At 39.5% G+C, this 25,729-nt stretch overlaps 1 protein-coding gene across 6 annotated transcripts in view; it reads right to left on the minus strand.

Moving 5' to 3' along the window:
- Positions 1-25,729, minus strand: part of elavl4 (ELAV like neuron-specific RNA binding protein 4) — a 69,649-nt gene that overhangs the window by 21,976 nt on the left and 21,944 nt on the right. For all 6 annotated transcript variants that reach the window (XM_072439303.1, XM_072439301.1, XM_072439299.1 and 3 more), the window contains exons 2-4: positions 20,772-20,858; positions 17,845-18,088; positions 1,839-1,942 (exon numbers count right to left, since the gene is read on the minus strand). In XM_072439303.1, coding sequence (XP_072295404.1) covers positions 1,839-1,942; positions 17,845-18,088; positions 20,772-20,858 — 435 coding nt within the window. The remainder of the gene's footprint in view (positions 1-1,838; positions 1,943-17,844; positions 18,089-20,771; positions 20,859-25,729) is intronic.

Raw genomic sequence — 25,729 nt, forward strand, 5'->3', positions numbered from 1 at the left:
TTGTCAGAATTGACCAAAATGTCCCTGTAATTGTAATCAAGTAAGAATTACTACATATATAAGTGTTTCTCAAACATTAATACATTAGAAATATGTCCCTAAAAGCAAATTATGTTGGTGACTTTCCCAAATCCTGCTGTTCTTCCACCATCTTCCTCCTTTAGTTGCCTGACTTCCACCCTCCACACTGCTCTGTCTCGCCTCTCCTTCTTTTCTCTCCTTGTCAGCCAAGTCCAGATGCCTAATCCATCAACACCTCCTATCGTGTGTGCGTTGGGGAAACGTTCTCCAACTGTAAGTGTGAAGATGAAAGTGTTAGTGCGCAGGCGCTGTATACATGCATCTCAGATTATGTACATCTGTGTCACTGAGATCGTTCCACCCCGCCCCATGTGTAGGGTTTATTTTAGAACAACAACCTTTTAATTTACCATGTTACCCTGTGTGATGATGGAGGCTTTAGTAAGGAGAGAGAAGAGGTGGAGAAAGGAGGAAGTGAAGGGTCAAACAGAGAGGTGCGGAGAAGTCCTCAATGTAGAACAACAGTGATTTATCTCAGGAATTTATGGAAAACTAATATCAATAGGCTAATTTTGTAGTTAATAGTTGGTGGCCATACCAACACATCAATGCTCGATCTCATCAGATCTTGGAACCTAAACAGGGATGGGCCTGGTTAGTACTTGGACAGAAAACCACTGGAAGGCCAGGTGCCACAGGGCAGTAGTGAACACAGTCCGTGTGACTTTGGGCAAGACACTTCACCCACAAAGACTCCAGTGTCCAAGCATGCTGGTGTATGACTGAGAGTGTGCTGTGAGCGTGAAAGCGGCTCAACAGATAGAAATTAACCCATGGCTACAATCCAGCGTTCTTACAGCATGTGTATCATGTAGCACTGTCCCGACTAAATCAATAATAATAATATTAAATATATATATAAATATATATATATATATATAGCTTTGAATTAACAGGGTTCAGTTGCCACATAATTACAGAGACAGCAGTTTGCATTATATATTAGTCCTACTTCTCACAACTATTTCATAACACTTTATTTTACTAACACAGTAAATGTCTATATGTACTATATGTTATGTAGTTTATCAGGCTAATTATAGCCATCTTTACATTGTAGAAAGTCATTTTTCAGTATTAAATGTCCAAAAATGAAGTAGTATTAGATTATGCAGGAGTCCGACAGAGTAGTGTGTTGCTCCCACAGGGATCAGATTTTGGCTAATCCCATCCTCTTAGATTAGATTAGATCAGATTAAATGAGATGACAGCACTCTGAATCCTGGATTACCAGCACACAGCAGATTACTGAGGCTACTAGTCATGTTTAAGGCAATAACAGTTTTACAGATAGCGATCCGCGCACAGAGATGTGCTGATTTCAAAGAGCCACCTGAAGGCACTCATTTGGACATGTTTGACTCAGATACCATATTTCTCCCCTCCACCCAGGCTGCTTATTAGTCATGCTATTTAAAGCAATAAAAGAACTGACAGTTGTGGAAAATGTGCAGTGATGGACATGGGTCTTCTTTTTCACTTACATTAATCTATACAATTTTAACTTTACAATGTGCTTATTAGCACATCAGCTACATTCAAAGGCTTTAAGTGTGTGTCTTAGAATTATAAGTCTACATTTCTGCTAATCCTAACAACCCTGCAGCATTTTTTCAATATCAGGCTGAGAAAAATACACTGTTAAAGCTTAGTATAACCTCCAATAGTTTATTTATCTAATGTATTCATGTTTTATTGTTTGTTTGGTGATTGACAGCGCTTGTTGTTTATCTGTTATGCTGTGGGAGATGAGATACCTTGATCGTTTTGGTTTGAAGTCTGAGTCCATTTAATGTGTTGATGGCTTTCTCTGCATCCTTTGGGTCAATGTAATTGACAAAGCCATAGCCCAGGCTCTGTCCTGAAACAACACACAAAGAAAGAAAAACATTTCATTAGATGAGAATCAACAGAATAACATTATTTAAATCACATACTGAAATTTGTGTTAGCCACCTGCTGTTTCAATTCAAGTGCAAATTTACTTCACCAACCAGGGCAACAGACGTAATTTGCAAGGATATAATGTATTTTACCAACAAAAAATTAATAGTAATAAATAAGTATTTGTGATAAAATGTGAATATATGATTATATTTCTGATGTATTTTATCTGCATAATAGTGATATTTTATCTGCATCATTAGTCTAAGAGAAGAACGGGTGTTTGACAAACTGCATTTGTGAAGGGGTCGTAAAGATGGGCTAAAGGATGTTTACCCTAGGGGGGGGGGTGATAACCCAGAGGAGTCTGGGTAATGTTTACCCAAGGCTTGATCTCTACGGAAAAATACCAAGTGCCTTGATGTGAGGCTGACCAATGAGAAATGTGACCCGCCTATTCCAGAATATCTAATAAAACCAACCAGCATGGGAAAAAACGGTGTGAGACGCGGGGGTGAGACGCAGGAGGGTCAGCCAGGCTCCTTACAACGGCTTGGCTGACACAGTCCCCGCGTTTTCTCCCATGCATGCCATACAAATGTCTGATCTTTCTGTGTCGTTTCCTATTCTAAGTTGAATTGTGTTCTCAATGTGTTAGGGAATAGCATCGGTGTATGTCTGATTCCATGACATTTTCTGGTCCTTCGAGCCGGATGACAAGCAGCCCCTTCGCGGAGATTGACGGGTGAATCGGTGAAGTCTGTGCACAGCTAAAGGAAGTCCACTTTTCCCGTGGCCGCCCATCGCACCTCAGTCTCCGCGAGGAGAGCGCGTCGTTTCGAAGCAGCAGGAGAACACAGGCGACAAAGAAGGTCAGACAAAATTTTGTGTGTGAAAAGGAGTTAGCCATAAAACGTTTTATGCATTAGTTTGATAATTACTGGAAAAATATTGTAGGCTTATGGACGAGATAAGTTTCTCACATAAGCAAGGCAGTTAGGTATTACTGAGGAAATACCCAGTTTAATATTACTGAGGAAATATGTGTGAATGTAAGCGCTGTGCACGAGCGAAGTAAGTAAGAGAGAAGTGTGAATGTGTGAATGAGGATTAATAGTGATTAACTAACGAGTGTGAGAATCACAATTAATCATACAAGGGTCACAAGGCGTTATTCTGAGAGATCTAAAATTTGCAGTCACGGGTGAATCTTAAACACCACGTTTATGTCCGGAGGAATCTAATAAGGAATTTTCTCTAGAAGCTTGACATTGACCGTGACTGTAAAGCAAGTAGCATTTCTCTCAGACGACCGAGACCACATAATGCCAGAATTATCACCCCAAACTGTAAAAAGACAAAGGAAAAGTCATAAGAGGATTTTGGAGGGAGACTTCCAGCGTGCTCAGATGACGTGGCAGAGAGGGGGAGATAAGGTCAACAAGACAGGAGAGGGGAAAGCAGTTCAGAGGACGCTCTGAACTGATGAAATAAGTAAAGCTAAACTCAGCTGGTTTTAAATTTTTAGTAATGAGAGCTCTGTAGAACAAATTTAAGGGTTTTGTTTGATTGACAACAATCAATTATAAAGATTGTATTAAACTTGATAAGAGATGAAGATGAATTCAGATTTTTATAGATGGCCAATATTTTGGGGGAATGTGATCACAGACAAGACAGGATACTTCCTGTCCCCGACATAGAAGACAAAAGTTGTGTTTTTACGGTATCGTGTTTTTTGAGTGCACAGAACAAACCTACGTTTTGTTTTGTTTTATTTTTGGACTTGACAAAATTATCTTTTGGACTTATTATGTAACCATAATGCATGACTAGATGAAAGTACGGGACGAAAAGACAGAAGTGTTTTTAAATTTAGAATCAAATGCAGGCACGGGCCTGGAAGTGATAATGTGGGCAAATGAGTGACTACTGATGTTTTTGGACATAGGAGTAGAATGAGTAGTAAGTAAAGTGATAGTAAAAGTTATATCAGTAACTTATTTATTTGTATGATCATGAGGAAACCTCGTATTGCATGTAGACGTAAGTGAGGGAATAAGTTAAATAGTGACGTCCAATGCCCTCCTTGGAAAGACATGAATGGGTCATTAACTAAAGACAACAGGACACCAAGTCATAAAGATAGTCAGAGATAACAGGGGCTATTGACTGGCAAATAATCTGGAGAGGACTCAGGATGGAGCAGATGTCGTTATCTTTACGGATCACAGGGACACTAACAGCAACACCTAAAGGGGGGGGGGTTGACGTGATGAGTAATAGGAAAAGTTAAAATTAACAGGGAAAGAATTTGACATTCTAAAGTAAATACCTGAAGGATTGTGGAGATTCAATCAAGAATTGAATAGATTTAAATAAGACAATATCATCTAAATTTAGACGCTATAGAAGTTATGAAAACCAGTGATAACAGGAACTTAACATTACAGGACTCAGGACGGAGTCAGGACGGACCCGGGGGGAGGAGTGTAATGCAGAAGAATACATTTTATGAGACCCGCAGATTACCTGAAGATAGTGAAAACTAAACAGGGGGATGGGTAATCAATACATGAGTTTAGAAGCAGAATGACAGGGATATTTTAAAGATAACTAACTGGAATCCCAGGGGATGCAGCGTCTGGTAGTTATATCAACAGCAAAGAGAAAGTAAAAGCAGGTTACAAGTGAGGGTAAAGAGTAAGTGAAAAGAGAGAAAGAAAAAGCAGGTTTAGAAATTTGGAAATGGGTGTTTCCTCCGTTGCGAGAGGAAGACAGAGAGAGAGACAAGGGGAAAAAAGGGTTGATACAAAATGATGTGCCTTATAACCAAGGGGAAGGTTTAGGATCGTTTTGATTTGTTAATACACATATAGACTTGCTAGAACAAGCTAATACACAATGTTTGTAAAGCACCACATGAGCAGGTGTGAGAGATTGAGTTTGAATCTCACCTGAAGCACATATAAAAGATTAGCACATATTACATTAGATGTGTGACTTTATGCAGGCCACACAAACAGAGGAGATGTGAAATTATTAATTATGTGAAGAATTCTAAGTTGTGAACTGACCCTTATGGCCAGCTCAACGGGGGAATTATTGAGATAATTATTATTGTTTGATGTATTTGAATCACACACACACACACACACACACACACACACATACATTCACACACACACACACACATACATAAGCGTGCACACGTGGAGACCAAACATTTAGAGTTTGAGACATTTAGAGTTTGAAACATTTAGAGTTTGAGACTTTTTGAGTTTGAAACATTTAGAGTTTGAAACATTTAGAGTTTGAAACAAATGGTGGTAAAACAGATAGGTTTGGCAGTGTCAGATTACAGACACACAGGGTGGGGGCCCAGCGCCGTGGAAGGGGGGGCTCAGCCAGGGATGTGACCACTGAACTGTGAAAGGTCAAGAGGTGACATTGCGGAGTTGGAGTGACAGACGCAATTCCATCTCTTCCTTGATTACATCCTGGATTAGTGAACATTGTAAACTATTTGGATTATTTAAGTTTGTTTAAATGTAGAGGTTTGACAAATGGGCAAGGCCATTTATCAAAAGGGGGGATGTACGTGTAAACAAATATTCCGAATCAATAATTACTAAAAAAAAATTGTAAACAAGAAAACTGTTTGAAATACACTGAACTGTCGAAAAGACTTTGTTTATCACCGCAGCAGAACGTGTTGGAGATGTGGTGTTTACAGAGACGGAGCCAAGTGGACGGAGCCACACCGTGTCGTCCTCACACCGACCATTGGAGGGACGAGAACATGGGTGCTCTCATGGGAAAGTGAGAGAAATGTCTGGACAACACAGCGGCAGATCCATAACATCGCAGACGCAGGACTTCGTTTGTATGAGTTTTGTCCAGAGTCTACGGTAGAGTACGATACTCTGCTACGATGAACGAGAGCCAGAGGCTACGGTGCGCAGAGTACCATACTCTGCGAAAAAGAATCAACAGTTATCATCATCACAGCGATGAGGGTAATATGGGTGCTGAACACCTGTATTATACAATCGGGACAATCAGGACAATCGGGACAATTGATCAACATACACAGACATGGACTAAAGGGAAGAAAATAAGTGATCAACATGAAAGGTTATGAAATGTATAATGTGAAATGTACAATGTACAATTGACATGACAGTAGCTGAAAAAACACAATGGCATATTGTTGCCAATGTTGTTTGCACTAACTAAGAGAGCCTTTTTTATCTGCTACAACATAACTACATGTAATGTTAATGAGATTATGAATTGAGATGGGAAATGTACCAGTTCATATGTGTCATAGGTGTGACCGAAGCGAGCAGCGGAAGAAGGTCTCTTAAGAAACCAAGCGAGGACGTATGGTGGTGTGGGCACACAGTGCTGAGAGGGCACTTGGAAGGACTAGGACGTTGTGCCTATGTATCTCTTTTGTGATCAGCATCACCCAGAACCATACCGCAGGGTCAAGGTCGAGAGGTTAGTGGACAATCTGGTTCCAGTAGCACCTGATACTACGTAATTGATTCTATTGGGGTGTCCAGAGAGGTCCCTGACGAGAACTGACTGACCAGAGAGCAGCGGGTTTGAGGGCCTTCCGCTTGTACTTCTATATTTCCCATCACACCGCACCAAATTATAGACAAGATAAATTGTCTGTTTGTCAAATTACAGAGATTGACCAATCTGACTCAAAATTTAGGACAGTAATGCTGTAGAAATGTTGTGGGCCGAGAGAAAAGGAGTGTGTTCAATGTTGAAAAATATGCATTACTTTTTGAGTGTAAAAGTGTCATTTTAACACCTATATGAAAGACATGTTGAAAACTGAAATGAGTAATGTGTTTGGCATATGAGACAGTAGACTAATGCTTTGATAAACAGGAGGGAAATGTGATAAAATGTGAATATATGATTATATTTCTGATGTATTTTATCTGCATAATAGTGATATTTTATCTGCATCATTAGTCTAAGAGAAGAACGGGTGTTTGACAAACTGCATTTGTGAAGGGGTCGTAAAGATGGGCTAAAGGATGTTTACCCTAGGGGGGGTGATAACCCAGAGGAGTCTGGGTAATGTTTACCCAAGGCTTGATCTCTACGGAAAAATACCAAGTGCCTTGATGTGAGGCTGACCAATGAGAAATGTGACCCGCCTATTCCAGAATATCTAATAAAACCAACCAGCATGGGAAAAAACGGTGTGAGACGCGGGGGTGAGACGCAGGAGGGTCAGCCAGGCTCCTTACAACGGCCTGGCTGACACAGTCCCCGCGTTTTCTCCCATGCATGCCATACAAATGTCTGATGTTTCTGTGTCGTTTCATATTCTAAGTTGAATTGTGTTCTCAATGTGTTAGGGAATAGCATCGGTGTATGTCTGATTCCATGACAGTATTTTAAACAAATATTGTACAAAATACTCCAAAAATCTTAGAAAGAAAAATCCTGATTTGTGCACACAGTTATGTTTAATAATGCATTGTTGACCTAAATATTTTAAATAGTCTGAATAAACATTGTCAAATTCTCTAAAATACATGAGTCTCTGTTACTCTTGTGAAAGTCTAGAACAACATTTGTCCTTAAGCGCTTGACCATCAGTTTTGCCCAGCTACCAGGGCCTCTACAACACCTCTACCCACAGGACATCCTGCCTCACATATTCCAACTAATGCAAACAGGCAGCTGTTAGTCAGACACAAAGTGAATCACAAATTATGAATCACAGTTTCTTTGGGGAAAATAAATGTTGAGTTTGAGACCACACAGACTGAGCCCACTGGAACTTGAAGCCCTAACTTCAAACTCTCTGGTCTGGATTTACTCTGAATTATCAGGCACTTCTTATTGCTAATTAAAAACCTGACGTTGGAAAGAGACGACTGCTATATATAACTAACCCATCTTTGTTCTTTTCTGTTCTCCTCCTCTGAAACCACGTGGTAAGCCAGGACATTAAAATATAACACACACTTGAGAGATGTTTCTTGACGTTAGGAGTCAAAGGAAAGTAAAGACTGCAAGACAAGAGCAAAGGCTCATATTTACAAGACTACAGTCTGTCTTATATTTATTTAAACCTGTCCAGTGCTTATTATTGAGTATAATTCTAGCCATGCAATTGCAAGTTACTGAGTACAGCTCAAGTCCAAATTGTCCCAAAGTACAGCAGCATCACCTGCTCGGATTGCTGTTTAAACTAAATTCAGTTTTTTGATCAGGTTTTCTGAGTACAGTACATATTTGGAAGCAATTAATAAAACCTTGTATTACGTGAGTGTCTGCTTACAGTGGTGTCCAAATGTGTGTGTGAATGGGTGAGTAGTTCTCTGATGTAAAGTGGTTTGAGTGCCAAGCGCTATATATGTGACCATTTGGCACATTTTTTGTATTCTTTCTACCACTGCCTTGAAGGATACTTTAAAATGAAATGAAATAACTGTAAATAAATAAACATATATAATTTTTTTAACTGTCGTTTTTTACTTTCATAGTTACCATTATGTAGAAATGTCAAAACATGACTATGCGATAAAGACATTGCCACGAGAAGGTTTCGCAGTAAGCAGTGAGTTAGGGGGAATTGCTGATCTCTGTGTGGATGGACTGGCTTATGCTAATGCTACAGCTACATTAGCATTCTGGGCCAAGCAGGGCCAAAAGGCAGCAGTGTCTGACAGAGAAGGCGTCCCCTGAGCCGGTAGATTATCTGCTGTAAATGTATTTGCATGTGTGGGTGCCACTCGTGTGGGCTTTAAAAACTTGAGTCAGCACTGAACTACAACCTGAACATAATGTATTTCACTGCACTTATAGCTGCTAAATGTAAATGATGTGTTTATGTACAAGGCACACACCATCACATTTGAATATGGTCGAAATATGACTAAAGTGTATTTAGTAAGTAAAAATGTGTTTTATAGAAATGCATTTGATGCAAATCCTATGACAATTAAATTACAATACAAATGTGATTTTATGTTTTTAAAGGAGACTTATTATGCTTTTTTCAGGTTCTTAGTATTGAACTATAACATAAGTAGGTTATATTTTTTCATTTTGTTCTCCATAAAGAAACAGGTCCACTGACTTCCTGTTCAAACTGTTGAACTGGTAAGTCCTGCCTCTTCATAGTGACATTGTACCAATACAAGCAGCAAATTGTCATTTACTAGGGATGCAACGATGCAGTTTTATCTCGATGTAGCTCTATACAGGGGTCATGATATCGATTCAATTAAAATTTTTGGTATGCATGGTATCCATGGTATTTGTGGTAATTGGAAAATATATGAAACACCTATGATATTAACTTCAATCATAACATTTCAATAAATTGTAGCATGATGGCTGTAAATTTGTCTCTATGTGATGAATCATGAGTGTTCAATGATATATAGCTTTACCCTTTACAACTTTAAACCTGTAGAACACTTTAAATATACTTAATATGAGCTGCTGGGAAAATACACTATCTCTATTTTGTGCATTTCATGATTTATTTCTTAATCCTTAACTCCTGACTCTCTCATGTCTGTGTAAGTGTTCCCTTGTCTCTGAAGCAGCGACAGACAGACGCTCTTCCCCCAGTCTCCACGCACACACACGCTCACGCACACACACACGCACGCGCGCGCACACACACACACACACACACACACACACACACACACAATCAATAAATGTCTTAACAGACCGTTTTCTGAGTAAAACTTTTAAGATAATGTCAGAAAAAACACCACAAAACGCAAGTCGTGGGTGAATTACGAGTGCCTCATTTAATGACAAATAAAGCCAAAAGCGATTCTAGAGTCATTCTTGGGTCTATCAACATAAAATAAAAAGTAACTGAAAGATAAAACTCACTGCTGTTCAAATATAGCAGCTGTAAGTCTCTGGGGAGATGTATACATGCTGAATTTGCGAAGGAGACAAACCAAAATATATGACAACCCAGTGCTCATGGAACAACACATGCAAAGCATGCAAAGCATATCAAGCGAACACTGCATTGAATCGTGACAACCGTATCAAACAATATATAAGGAAAATCATTGCATCCCTATCATTTAAGTTTCTATCTTTTAAAGAATGTGGCATTTTTTCTACCTGTATCACTTGCAGTCTTAATTTTCCAAATACTAATCACAACTACGTACAGGGATGTGGGTGGGTATAGGGGGTAGATGAACACAGGAATTTTGTGAGGATCCTCAGTTACAAAACCAACGGATGAAGAAACATTGTTATAACAAAATCTCATTAGTTTGTTTTGCATAATATGCCCCCCGTAAACGGAAAATGAAAGATGACATAAAAGAACAATGTAGTGTCTTTGCACAATGTATATGCTGGATAGACAACATGATACACAATTATTGGCCTTCCCTTTGGCTCGCAGCCTTGCATTGACTGCTTTTTGGCAGGGCCTTGCACTTACAGGGTTTGATAGAGGACTAGAAAGAGATCTTGGCACCGGTCCCTAGGTAAGACATCTGCCTGCAGCATCAGGGGAGCTCCACGTGGGTCTATCCTCCCACCACTTCCAGCACATCACCGAGCCAATCACAGCAGGGAGTCACCGGGAACCTGTCCTACCTCCTCCCATTCTCACGCTACACCACGCCAATGCACCATACTGCCAGATGCAAACACATGCGCGCTAAACATGCAATAACTCAATCACAGAACCATACACAAACAAAAACAGGAGTAAACGTGGAGCTTACAGAGGTGGCAGCGTTCACAGTGTTATTATGTAGGAGGATATGTAAGAAATGCACCAAAACACTGAAAATATCTGATTTACTGTGTTGCTAAAATTACGATGAATGAAAATCAAGGGTGTTTAAACATTTTCAAAAATATTTCAATGTACTAACTAGATGGTTATGTCTGTTTCAAAGCCTGTATTTTAAAAACTAATTTGGGAAATGTTGAAATTAGGACTAAAGACATGATTAGCTATTTGCATGGCGGCTAAATTCTAACAAACAAAGAAAAACACACAATACAGCATCTAAGAAAACACATGCACTATTAAAACATATGATAAATAGACTCTAATGAGATTGTAGCTGACAGAAAACTATCCTTGTGCTGATCAATTAGCCAAATGGATACATTAACTTAAATATATATATATATATATATATATATATATATATATATATATATATATATATATATAAAATCAAAATTAAAACTGAGAACTTAAATGATGCATTGCTCTTCATAATGATCTTTTAATGAGGTTAGATATTAATTTGCCTTTGAATCCTTCGGCAGCTTGCAAAGCCAATGTTCACACAGCATTCATAACTGTAGCAAGGCGCTCTATTCTATAGCTTTGAAGATAGACTTAATAAAATAATAGGCCTTCTGCGAGAAATTGCCCATTTGGGAATTATAGGAAAAGTGTGCTGTTCAAATACCAAAAGATGAAGCATTTTGTTCTTCTAAACGTGTAAAGCGATGGGGGGTCACAAGTCTGAGTAGTTTTTTGTGCTTATCCAAAGAATAGAAGGGTGTGGTTGATGGGAGGGCATCCGGTTTAGAAATAACAAATCAAGTCTATAAGAGCAAAGTGGTAATACAATATGTAAATGTAGAGTGCAAAAGCTAATAATGATCCAAATGAATGTCTATTTCTTGAAGTCTGTTGTTTGAGGACATATTGTTGCTATTTCTAGTGCGTGGTTCTCACTTGCCTTGTTTTTGGCATGTTGGCGAGGTGTTATGACTAAGCCACTGTTTGTTTCCTACGATGCAGCGGATTGCCCACTGTGTGAGAAGAGCCTACGTCATGAGGGGGTCCTTTCTGCTGTTTCCACTCGACACTATTAATATCAAACCAATACAATAAGTGTAGGTGTGGCCAGTGTTCTATATATAGCGCATGTGGATGGTGATGCTTCATGTGCTGTCAAAAGCCCATATGGACGCACATATGTAAGTCATTATTGTGAATGATATTACAAAGAGACTGCACTGCAGACATGAAAGCATCTGATCTTTTATCAGGACAGGGACTTTGATCTCATTCGTAGCAGCAACACATTGGACTGACTTTTTTGTTTAGACTAATTGCGTGTATTTGAAAATGATAATATAGTATGGTATTATTGTAACAAATAGAGTTATTTATTCAATACGTTTCTTTCTGACTTAATAATGATGCACAATGGTGGATTTCGGGTGACATGGGCAGCTACCCTGGGCATATTGCCAGAGGAGCAGCAGGAGGATGAGGCGGTCAGATGCGTTAGATGCATGGTGCAACACGATGCACTGTCCAAATGTCACGCTTCAACAGCCCTGTCATGTAGCTTTTACTTCCTATAGTCTATAGCCGACACTGCGCCCCGATGCTCATATGGGCTCTGTCTCAGCGCCTTATTATAAGAGTGCGTAGGTTGTGTGTAGTGCTGTGTAAGCTGCTGCTGCTTAATCAGCTTGGTCAAACCTAGACCAGGCTAAAGCGTAAGGATCATGGACCTTGCCTGCAGCATTCTATTGCAAGCATGCTTATCCACTGTTTTTATTCGATGAAAACAGAGCTGTGATACAATCTTTTCCTCTTTGAAAAAGACATTCATTTTTTTGTGACACAAGCACAGTGTTTTACTGCAGACGTGCACAACATATTTCCCTGCATTATCCCCGGATACAGAGAAATTAAAAGTGACACTAAACATGAGTTTCAAGTTTGTGAAGCCTGTAGTGTCTTGGAGCTTCTACTCACTGTCCACTGCTGCACAGACTGTGACTCTGTGAGAGACAGTGCAGCTCATTCTAAAAGCTATAACAATAATTACTAATAAATGTTACATCAGACAACAAATTCTACGTGTCTAAGTGACTGGCTGTAAAAAATAAAACAAATGACAAATTTACTCAATATAAAGTTATATTTTGTGTTGTGTGTATCGTAGATGAATATTATTGGTTCAAAAATTATGATATTTATAATTCATCAATATATAGGGAATCCGGTCTAGTCATACAAGCTTGAAACTACTGTGTATTGTTTCTTTAGGAAAATGTGAGACGTGGGTGAATGAGAAAAGGATAATCAGAGCTATGAGTCAGTGACACTTCCAGTACACCTATCCTGTCTCCCCAGAAACTGGCAAACCTGTTGGTCCAACTTAAATTTAGTGACATTTTAAGAATAGGAAAAGGCGAGGAAAAATATTTCAATTTGTCAAAATAATGTGCGTGTGCTCTTGTGCTGTTCCTATTCTGGCCCTTGCTGCTACTCCTGCTGCACTGACTTCAGTCACCTGGCTTCATGTCACAATACTTCACTTACACCACACAGAGGGTCAAACATTTATAACTTGGCAAGAACACTCCTCCAGAACCACAGGGACTATAGTTAGTGCGCATTATGTGTCTGCCGAAATAGCAAAATTCATAAACATGTCCGTCACCCACATGCATCCAGTGTAGCTCCCACTCACTCATTCAGACCATCTCCGTTCTGTGTTGCCAAGGTAGCAGCCATAGCCGCACTCTGGAGGCTCCCACTCTCTGTTCCCAAGGCCTGCTTCGATTAATACTCACACAGTAGCCCACATAAGCCTAGGGACAAGTGCATATCCTGGATGTATGTAAACCGCCCCCTCATGGTGGTGGCTCCCTGGGCCTTCAGGCCAGTGGACTACCGCCTCTGATGTGTGGGCCGCCCGTCTTGTCTGCTGCAGCTGAGGAAATACACCAAGAGCGAACGGCCACAGAGGCCTTGGATACCTCAATGTAAGGAACTGGGCGATAGGACAAAAATACACTCTTTGTGTATTAAGTGGTCACATGTTAAGGACGTGTGCAATAAAAATAAAGATAAGCTAGTCGGTGTAATCTATCAAAAAATAAAAATAGGAACGAACCAAAGCCAACAAATAAAAGAGGGTTAGGACAAATTAATTAATTAATAAAATCACTCATGGTACATAAACCTGGAGTTAAAAAACCTATAAGTCCATCTTGTACGTGTTTCATGATAAGTATGAAATTGTATGGGGAAAATTTGTGCTATTGCAAAGACGACTCGCAGCCCTATACTGTTCCATCAGTTAATAACATGCTCACAGTCCCTGCCCCTTTCAGCGGCTCTGGCTCAGGTACACCCTTCAGAACCGTGGGTCAGATGGCGGGTGGGGGCGCTGCATTGGCCTGGGGCGTACACTGCCATTGGAGGTATGGCCTGTCATTCAGGAAAGTCACAGCCTCGGTGCTCTGCATAAAGGGCATTCGCTGTGGAATGGCAAGAACAATCAAAGGTGAGGTTATTCGGGGTAAAAATCTCTCTGGACATCCTTGTGTGGGACCTCTGGGAAGGGCCATGCAGTGGGTCAAGACGTTTGAGACCTGGGACATTGAAACTTTAATGTACGCGTGTCTATGTGTGCACTTCTGAGGCTGGCAGCTCTCCTAATACCTGGCCCTGCATATGTCCAATCCTCTCTCCATCTCCACTCCTGTCAGCTTTGTTCTTGTGCTGTGTTGCCTTCAGTTCAGTTCAGTTCAAGTTCACATAAATGTTAGGTACATTCTCAGTGATTAAAGATGAAAGCTATGTGAAAGGTTATTTATTTGTGTTCTGATATACACTTTTGAGGATGCAAAAATCTTTTAAATTGTTGTAAAAAAATACATGTTAGCAAACCATTCTGATATACAGAGCTTTTGTGATTCAATGGAATACTCATTTATAATTAAGAATAAAAATGTATAAATGTATGTTGTAAAAAGACTAAGATGATGCAGAACAGTTTGTTATTTACATAAATGTCTCTTATTGATAGTTAGAATGAAAGCTATAAGAAACTAGGCCCTGCCGGCATTTCTGGGTCAGATGCATTTGGGATGTATGTGGGGCTTGTGGGTTCACTCGATGTTCCCTACCAGCCCAAGCACAACAATAAAACTAATGGAAAGTGCAGCCTGTGCTTTTAGGCTCAAAGTGGAGATGTTCTGGCACACACAGTTGTTCAAGTAAGGTGTAAAGTTGTGCTTATGCAAGACAGAAGCTCACACAGGACATTTATATGGTACACAAGCTCCTGTCGAGGCCAGAACCACTCCACGCCTGACATCATGCTCCATCTATTTTTTATAGACCACATCTGCTTGACTTGCTGCCTTGTCACTATGATTTGCATGGGTCCTCCAGATTGCATGTAGCAACTGAACACACAGAAGTGACATGAGCTGAATATACAAAATAGCTCAGTCAATATGTGCGACAACTATTTATAATGCTCTGCTTTTTTTATATTTACAATTTTGTGAACGATAAAAGCTTAATACTGTGTGTGGAGAACATTTTTATTTACACAAGCAAGAAACTATTTTATTGCCACAGCAACTGATTCATCTTTGGCACCACATGAAAAATGCAAAACCTATTTCAATCTTTATACAGCTGGATACTGATGCTGTTTATCTGTCATCTGTTTATTTTATTTTATTCTTACACATATTTTTTGCAAGCCCTTATTTTAGTAATCATACTTTATATTTTTACTATTGTATTATTCAATGTTTGATGTTGCACCTTGCCACTGAATCGAATTCCTAGTCGTTAAATCAATAAATTGGTCGATAGTGTCTACATCAAAATTTGGATGATCAAATCAAAGTGAAGGCATGACATGGGTAAACTGGAGATTTGGGAATGAATTGTGGATTATTCTACCTTTTTACAAGGTACTTTTCTTGTATCGTCACGGCACTTTGGGTTTATTTTCATTTCATTTTATTTATTTAAATTAATGGTTGGTTAATTAAATGGTTGCCAATTCAACACCCTCATTTAGGCAATGCACAGGGAACGCTTTAAAACGACCAAGAATTTTTTGATCATTGATTATAGTCCTAATCTATGCTTTTTTATGCTTACCATTCTTTTTAATTTGCTCATTTGAGTAGCTGAATTGACCAAAATTAGTTAGTTAGTTAGTTAGTTACTTAGTGGGTCAAATGCAGAGGACAAATTTCCCAATAAAGTGCTCCTTAACTTTTTTAGCTTTGTGCTTTTTGTACTGTTTGTGGCGACAGTGTTCAATTCAATATGCTTAGCTAAACAAATTTATGTAAAAGGATCTATTTGCAGCATTCACAGTTACAAAGAGCTCATGCCCTTGAGAACTTGTCCTGCTTTCGCTGCCTGGAAAAGAGCATGATGGATGTAAAGACACCTATACTATAGGCACTTAATTCAAACAACAAAACACTGATGATATCTTTGCAAGCGAAAACAGAGACTGACAGAAGCATTCACAGGTGAAGGCCCAGGGCTTATGCAAAAGTGTGTGGGCAGCATCTCGTTGCGTGTGCGATAGTCTTAAATAAAAGATTAACCTGTGTGTCCCCAGTGTGTTATGAGAGCAGAGCTACATTCAGTTGTGCAACAGCGGCAGGAAGGCAGGCAGTGCATGTGGGGCAGAGAAGACACCCAGAGGTGGCAGAAGTCAGACTGGGTGACAGACTGCATGTACCCGCTTCACCCTAACGCTGTCATTGGAGCTGACAGGAGCAGGAACTGGAAGCTCAGACGAGGCTCCGGACCTGTCTGTCTCCTACTATAGAGCAGAGTCGGAGCTCAAATCATGTCAGTAAGGAGAATGAGAGGCCAAGACAATGAAAAGAACAACATTACTTTACACGTTTGTTATAGTTTATAGTTTTATGTAAGAAAATACTTCTTCGAGCTGTACTCCTGATTTAACTGAGAGTATCTTGGAAAGCATGAGTGTTCTTGACATTCCCTATCAGAAGGACTCCTCTGTGCTTTGCAGCCAAACCGGTAAATACCACAGCAGCAAAGTGAGAAAGGACTTATTTATAACTCTTTAAAAGCACATGTCATCTTAGAGACTGAAAATACAAATGTGAAAAACCCAAATGCCACCACTTCACTTTAAGATAAGATAAGATAAGATAAGATTTCACTCCTCCACTGCATAGTTTGTAATCTGTGAAACGTTTCATGCGATATAAATAAATAAAATGTTAACAATCAATCTATTTTATTATCAAATTAAATTAAAATCAAAATATAAATGTGATTTTCTTACTGGGTCTTCCTATAGACCTAAGTTGGGACATTTACAGACATGTTGAATTTGCTTGAAATTTGTTAGAAATGGTATACAAATGATTTATTCAAGGTCATATATAAGCATCATAAATCTAACCTAACCAAAAAACACTAAAATCCAGACAAATATCCTGAATTGGACTTGAATTTTAACCATGATGCTAGACATTTTCTTCTTTCCAGTGTAGAGTAACTAGACCTGTTGCCAAGCTGGCGATTTTCCTGGTGTTAAAGCACTTCTGCGCGATATTTCTGATTATGTGTAAACAGCATTACTTTTGCTCTCCTATGTGCAGCATGTGTTTGTTTACTCTTGTGCTGTGTGAGAAAAGTGTGGTGCTCTCAGTTGCCTCTGCCTGCCCGCTGCTCTTTAATGAGATTATCAGGAGAAGAGTGTCAGTAAGTAGGATCTAAAATGAAAGCCATTATGGAGCATTATCACAGAGCCGCTCCCCTGAACACCCCCCACATCCATCTGCTGTATGGCCACCCACACTACGCCACTACACCCAGACTACAGCCACAATTAGCACAGCCAAGTGCTGCTTCATTTAAACACTTCTGCAGGTCACACTTTGCTGACTTCTAGTGTTTGAGTGATTATATATTAAACAAAATGTAGAAGCCATGTTGCACATGAAACACATTCTGGAGAATCAGAAAATTGGTCTTCTATCTCAAAGCGAGAATTGTTTTAAAAAATGAATTCAGTGATGTTAAATTCAGGTAAAACTTCTTACCTGTAATCTTGTCGCGGACGAGCTTGCAGGACTCAATCTCTCCGATGGATCCAAACAGGCTGCGGAACTCCTCCTGGGTCATGTTCTGGGGCAGGTAGTTGACGATAAGGTTGGTCTTGCTGTCGTCATTGGAGCCGGTCTGCATGGGCGAAGGGCAGCCGCGGCTGTTGGACGACGGACCGTTGGATGTGTTTCCTCCTCCACTCGGGCCGTTTGTCACTGGAGCTTCCATGTTACTGATGATCTGAAGTACAAAATAAACTATTCTAAAAAATGTACACTTTACCATATTTGACAATAATTGAAACAAAAACCGAATTTTTGAAAGTTTGATTTTTGTTTTTGAAATAAATTAACATTTATTCTTACCATGGGATCACAAACTGAACACAATGACCATGCAGTAAATAATAGACAAATCACTTGACACAAGAGTGACAAACAGCTAAATATTCATGAGGACATTAAGAGTAATCTAGACTAATGGGTAATGGTTGCTAATATCAGAAGGCGAGGTCACTGGTGGGCAGCGTTTCAGCTGGCAAATGCTGCTGATGCTGCTGCTGTGACACAGAGACACTTGGTATGCAAAACATCTCAGAATATAAATCAGACTTTTTAGATAAGGTCAGAAAGCACAACATGGAAGAGCAGGCTGCACTTTTATTTTCTGAGCACTCCACTGAAATGCACATATCTGAGAAAATCTCATTCTTTGTACAAATAATAACTGTGGAAAGTGCAATATTTTGCAAATAAAACGTACCAAATGAATGATTTGTAATGTGATGGAGGAAGTATGTGTTTTTGAATTTAAGAACATAGTGTATCATTCATGTGCAAAAAATCATATGAAAAAAAGCTTTCCTTTTTTTTCCATATTATTTATTATATATATATTAAAGCTTTAAGTGCAAATGATGTAGTAAACGTAGTATCAGTTATATTACCAAACATCTCTTGCCTAATTTAACACATTAAGGTGAAGTGTATTTACTTCCTGGTTTGACATAGGCATGTGACATAGAGGTAATTCTTTAACTGTTACCTAGCAACCATACTGTAAATAAGGGCCAAAGCGCATCTAAATTATAGAAAATATATTATTTATAGGGAACAATTTTTTTTAAATAATGTATGAAATGTTAAATGAATGATTTCCCTGACATTAAAACAGTTTATTTGCATGTATTTTGATCCTGCATTAAAAAAAAAGAACTCAGCTCTGCTTTCTGTATTTTTCAACTTTTATTTTACTAATTTTCAAACACTCATTTGACTTGTTAATATATACAATAGGTAATTTCCAACTAATTAATATTGTCATGTGCATAGTTATTCAAACTCTAATCCAAACTATGGCTTTAGTAGAACCCTATGCACTTAAACCCTATTTGACATTGAAACACTTTAATATCCTCAAATCAAACATTCAGATTCAGATATCTGCCTTTTCCCTGTTCAGCCATTCATCTCTGTCTATTTTTAACTAGTGTGCACATCACTAACACTAACTTTTACTCAATTCTGAAATATAAAAAAACACCTGTAGACTATAAGCAGACTTCTGTTCTGTTAAATTCTGTACAACCTCAAGTTACAACTATTGTATTTTAAGTACATACATCTGAGCATCTTGAAAAGCGCTGTCTAAGGACTGTGTACTTAATATTCTAAATAGTGTAGCTGAGTGATTGCCGGGGTGTAAGTACCAGCCAACGTCTTTCTTTCTGGTTCTAAATAAGGCTGTGTTCTTATCTTCTTTCTATTTCATCAAAGTGTTTAGGAACAGTATCATCAGCTAGTCAGCGCTGCATCGCCCTCTATCTTCTCATTTGCACACAGCCCTGTACCCTCTTAATGTGGACAATCACACACTCAAACACAGATGAACAATGGTGCACGGCTGTGAGAGAAAACAAACACGCAGATATCTAAAAGCTCTCAAGAGGAGAGCTGCATTCAAATACTTCTTGTGACAGTATCCTTCCTGCTCAGTCACTACTGCACAACTGTGACTCAGAGGCAGAGACTGAAGCACACAAGTATCTAGCTCTAACAGACTTGATTGGAAAGAGCCTTATTAATTCTGTTTACATTCCCTGCTGGGCTCCATTCTGTCAGAGAGACTTTCAACTCCATGGGACATTTTCAGTGGAGTTTTTACACCAAAATGGCTGCCTCTAATTAACAGGGACCTGCCGAGTCCCAGCGGCCAATTATCTTCCTCTCCTTGTCCCTGCCCAACAGCATTTGTGCTTCTCAGCAGTTCTCTTCATGAGGGTAGTGCACACTCGAGCTGTCCTGCTCTCCCACTGTGGAGCCCAGTGTTGTGGTCACAGCTCACTGCAGCTCCTGCTGACTGGATACAACGGCCTCTTCTGCTGCTGCACTTCATTTTATACACTACAGTCAGGCTCCAGCTCTGAGCACAGACAGTAGCTTTATTATGTAAGATGTGTCCTGTCCCGTTCAAACTATTCTTTCATTCATTTCTGGACCTTCAGTTTACTCCTATGTATCATTACTGATACAAATATTGTAACATAAAGTTGTGTGATACTAAGACACAACCATAAGATTGAAGTGAAATAAGCATAATATAGTTTGTAATTTTGTAGCGCAAAATTGAATTGAACAATCTTGACTTCAACAATAAGCTGTGAAAAGTTAAATCACTGTATTTGAAAATTCTAAAAAGTAAAATTCAAAACAAATAGGTTAAAGAAAAGGTAAATAGAAAAAGTCAGCTGCGTAAAGCACTCTATAAGTAATGCTGTACTAAATCTACACCAGTCCAACACCTGCTCCATTTGTCTCCTCCAGCAGCAGCACCACCAGCATTCGAGGAGAAAACAATGCAATATCATATCACATTACTTTGTACTTATTGGTTGTGTTTGTTTTGGCAGCAACAGTCTCCTTACCATCTTTGGCTGTGTCAGCAATCCTTTCTCTGCCCAGCCCTGGAGCTGCGGGAGCTCTGCCTGACGCCACTGTGTCTCTGTCGACCCCTATGGAGCACAGTCGCCATCAGCATCACACACCACTGCACAGGGTTAGGTTACACTGTAAGGGGGGTGTCAGGGGGTCAGCAGATGGGGGATGGAGTTCTGACCATTTACAGCATCAAGACTAAAACATAGGTGTAACTAGTCATGGAAGCTAATAACCAGGTCTGTGAAAACTGCAATCTCTGTTACAACTGCAGTGACCTTAGTGGAGATTCTAATAAGGGCTTCCCTCTTGCTCGCGGTGGGTAAACAAGCCCGTGGTTGAAGAAATAGAAGGGCACAAATGAGCAGAAAGCCTGTTCACTCACACTCCAGCCTGCAGCTATCAATGGAAGCTACAAGTAGCCAATTTAGTAGGAGAGGAGGTAGAGGAGAGCTGACCTCTGCCTTCATTTACTCCTCCAGAGAGACTGTGAGACGGATCTGATGGGAGGAAGAGAGGAGGTGGAAAAAGCGAGGCCTGAGTAATAGGGAAGACACTTTCAATAGCTCGCGGAGAAACAGTGAGGGGAGGGCGCCTGTACATGTTCTGTTGTCAATATGTCATGTAAACTTAGGCACGAATGCATAATGTAGAGCTAAATGAGAGTGTTCTGTCAGGGAGGAAAGGAAAAGAAGATACAGATGAAGGGTGGTCCGCCTCACAGACAAAATATAGCTTCAGTCTGATCTGAAAGAGTTGAGAGAATTAGAACATAGCTTTCTGGTAGAGGGGTAACAGCTTGAGCTGGCAAACTAGTGGAAAAATTGCAGGTGCATCTCACACATTAGAATATATTGGAAACGTTGCTGTATTTCAGGAACTATAAAAACTGTAATCTATGGAGACTGGGCACACAAAAGTTAGATATTGCAATCACTGTTCAATTTAATGATTTAATATCAGACAAATTCAAAATAGCTAAATGTTATTTGTTTGTAAAATATGTATTTGTGTGTACCAAATCTAAATCATATGCATTAACCATTTGATCAACAATGCTTCGTTATACAGTCGGTAGGAGAGAGTCAATTAAAAGTTTCCCTGAAAAGGAAAAGTTAGGCTGAGGGGAATCATCAAAAGCTTTTTCACCTCTTATCATAATTTAAAAAATATACTTCAAACATTTTATGAATACCCTAACCTAAAATAACTCTGAACATTAGTTTGGGTTTGTCTAAATAAGATGTACGGTAATTGCTTATTTGACATAGAATTTTTAACTGGTTTAAAACATTTCTCAAAGGTTACAATATAAGATATTAAATGTCTTATCTAGTAACCAAAATAATTGCATTTTTTTCTTTCTTTCCCCATTTATTTTAAAGATACAATGTATTAAAACAGGTAAGAAACATCTTAGGTCCATTAAGTAAATATATCTCAACTTTAACATGTAGATGACTTATTGAGTCCTTTATTGAGTGCAGACAGTGCAGTGTTACCGCATGTGCAAATGTAGTGATGGAAGCAGCCGCTGACAGCGCATGTGCCAAGTAATATTCTATAATATGATGTCCATGTACAGTAAGTAACCATTCTATTGATAACTAAAAGCACACGCACGCACGTACGCACACACACATACAAAGAGCTAAGTTTAATGTGTATTCATCACCTGAACACACATCTATCTAGAGATAAAGTCTTAAAACTAAACATTGAAAAAGAGTGCAACGCAATTACATTTAGCCATCATTGTGATGAGAAAGCGCTCATGGATATAGTTTCAATTATTCAGGGAATACATTTCAGTCAGAACTCTGATGCTGGGAAAAGTTATTATATAATCAATACACTCTATAAGGCCATTAATAATTGATGGCTCAAAAGTGCTTCCTGTCTCCTCTGGCTCCTGGTCGGTGATGTCTGGATTGTACAGTGCACCGCTTCAAGCAAAGTTAAATATATACAGTACAATGTGTTTGTTTTATTTCTATTACCTCTTAAAATACTGTTCTGTAAAGCCAGAAATATGTATGTGAATTTATATTATTCCATTAATTCCTTGAATGATTCTTCTCTTTCTCTCGACAGCGAGTAAGATTTACACATTGTTCTATTTACATAAGGGAGTGTCTACAGAGCCGCGAAACTGCCATGTTATTTTGTGCCGCGGCTCCTGAAACTGATGGGCTATTTGACCGCGCCGGGTTAGGGTTAGGGTCAGGGTTAGGTCTTGGGGTTAGGGTTAAGGTTAGGGTTTGGGTTAGGGTTAGCCATGAGGCTATATGGCCGTGCCGCGGCTCCTGAAACTGCTGGGCTATGTGACCGCACCGCGGCTCTGCAGCCACAGCCTTTACATAAACCATTACAGATAACTTTTTCACTTGAATTATATCTAATATTCAGTAAACTCTATCAATTTCAATCACATTTTACACAAAGACCACAACAAAATATTTATTATTACAAATATTATTGAAAACTATTAAAAATAGGGACAGACACAAAAACACAATACAACAGTCTGATGCAAGCATCATGTGTAATAGCAAAAGTAGATGCAGCTATAGATCAATATACCTCAAATTAAATCAATGTAAGATTTACGTCATATTTTCACACTAATGGTGATAACCTTCCAAAAGTTTGAATAAAATGACAAATGTGGAGCAGATTATACTAGGATTCCCTATGAAGCTTTCTGCTCTACAGATTTCTATTTTTCCTCCCTCTCCTTTTTTGTTATTCTTTCCTCTCCATCTCTTCACCTCCACTGGCATCTTCCATGCTCCAGAACGTCCTTTAGGTCAGATGGATGCTGGGTTGGATCAATTGGCAAAGTAATCCATAACGTCTCTTACACACACGCTCGCACACACGCTCGCGCACACACACACACACACACACACACACACACACACACACACACACACACTGGGCACTCTGCTGCTCTCTGGCCTGTCTGCCTCCAGTCCCATCGATCTGCATCTACTTTACAGAATAGATTCCTCTCCTCTTCTCTCCCTCTCCACCTATTCTCAGTGTGACTTGGAATAATACATGTTTCAGATCGCGTGAGGCAAGTAGCATGCAAGCAATTTCTCAATTGGCTTAGTAGCCAATTGAGGAAATGTGATCATATTTTGAGCAGCTGGGCCACATTGATGTGGGCTGTCAGACCAGGTCAGATGAGCTGTTAGTGGTTAGAAAGCAGTACAAGTAAACTCTGAAGTACATTCCAAATTACTGGAAAACTGCTAATGTTAAAAGTTAATAAATAAATGTTTTGCAGTTGTAAAATGCTATATGTTGACAATAAGCAAGAAGAATAGAATATTTTTCCCTACGGGAATCATCTCTAAATTGACATATCATGATATAAAGGTTGATTATTATGATTTGTTTTAGTATGACATAAATAGTATGACAGAATGGTACATTGGTTAAATTTATGGCAAGATGACCATTTTTGAACATGTTCCAAAGCCAATGACTCACATGTTCGTGGGAGCACCTAGGCCACTGTTGCACTGGCGGACCTCCAACTCTGCACCATGCGGGCAGAAAATTGGCGAGCCTCTTGACTGTAGAGATGACACTCGTGGCAGTTACTGCTGCAGTTCGTCCCAGGTGGGGGTGTGAGATCAGCTGGACACCTGCCTGGCTGTTTGGCTGGAGCTCGAAATTTGGGGATTGGGCCTTGGAGGAGCAGCCTTGGCCTTCCCTGTCAGGCCTGTCCCTCAGATTGCCCCCTCTGGCCCTCATCACGGCTCCTCTAGGACTCCCTTGCCCCACAGATTTCACCCATATTATTTTACTCAGTCAGTTCTCCACAGCTTGTCAGCTACCACCAACATACAATGGGCTTCCTTTGCTATAGGTGCTAACTCCCCATCAACCTTTGCCTGTTTTGGAGACAGCAACTCTAATAAATTAAATAATAATCTCCAGAATGTTGCTTTAAGATGTATTGGAATAATGCAAAGGGGGCAATGAACACTGAATCTAGCAAGAAGAGAATCCCATCCATCTGAGTCAGCAGCAGGTGTCACGAACAAAGATATTTAGGAAAAAGTGTAGGCCAGTGCATTTGCGCAGCTGCATGATTCTGTGCTATTTTTAGTTAGAATCTCTACAGTTCACTGCTTTTACATATACACATACTTAGATACAATCTGCTTACCACAAAAGGTGTTACATATAAGGTCCTAAAAAGACAATTCAGCATTATTCTCTGCCTGAATATTGCTGAACTAAGGTGGATTTAATAAAATCTCCAGGTCAAGTACAATATGAAAGTGACAAGCGAGTTAAGCACTTTGAGTTATTTTTCAACCTCAACATAAAAATAAGGTGAAAGCTGTTAGTAAAGTAATTTGGTTTAAACATAATTGGCTTTGCTAGTACTGAAAACATGGGAAAATGGAAATCAACCTAGACATACAGCCAGACATTCACACAGAGAAGCAGGGAAAGGAGGAACAGGAGGCGACTCTGGCTAATCGAATCACTGCTTCCCCATCAGCTGCACCTCCCTGTGTAACTGCATATGTAACAGTGCGTGCGTGCCTTGCAGCAAAGTCACCAAACTGATCACACACAACACAGACCTTGGTTATGGTGGAGAATTCGTCCCACTGCCAAGTGTCCATGAGCCTAGACCTAATGTGGTTATTGATTAGACTGGAGCTTGTGTAATCAAATAGAGCAGTCCCAGACTTACCTGGGTAAGTCTGGGCCTCCCTGCGTAGACTGCTGCCTCCTTGACCCGACCCTGGATAAAGCGGAAAAAAATGGCTAGATAGATGGATAGTTGGTTTGAACTGATTTTAATTTTAAAATTGATAATGCATAAATAATGTCTAAATAAATACATTCAAAAGCTTTAAAAGTACCAATAAAGCCGTCTGAAAATCGTGCATTATTTTAAAACACAACAAAAAGT

The sequence above is a fragment of the Eucyclogobius newberryi genome, unplaced genomic scaffold (assembly GCF_026437365.1).
Source record: "Eucyclogobius newberryi isolate DKJ021-1_F unplaced genomic scaffold, fEucNew1.0.hap1 SCAF_9, whole genome shotgun sequence".
In the NCBI taxonomy this organism is placed as follows: Eukaryota; Metazoa; Chordata; class Actinopteri; order Gobiiformes; family Gobiidae; genus Eucyclogobius; species Eucyclogobius newberryi.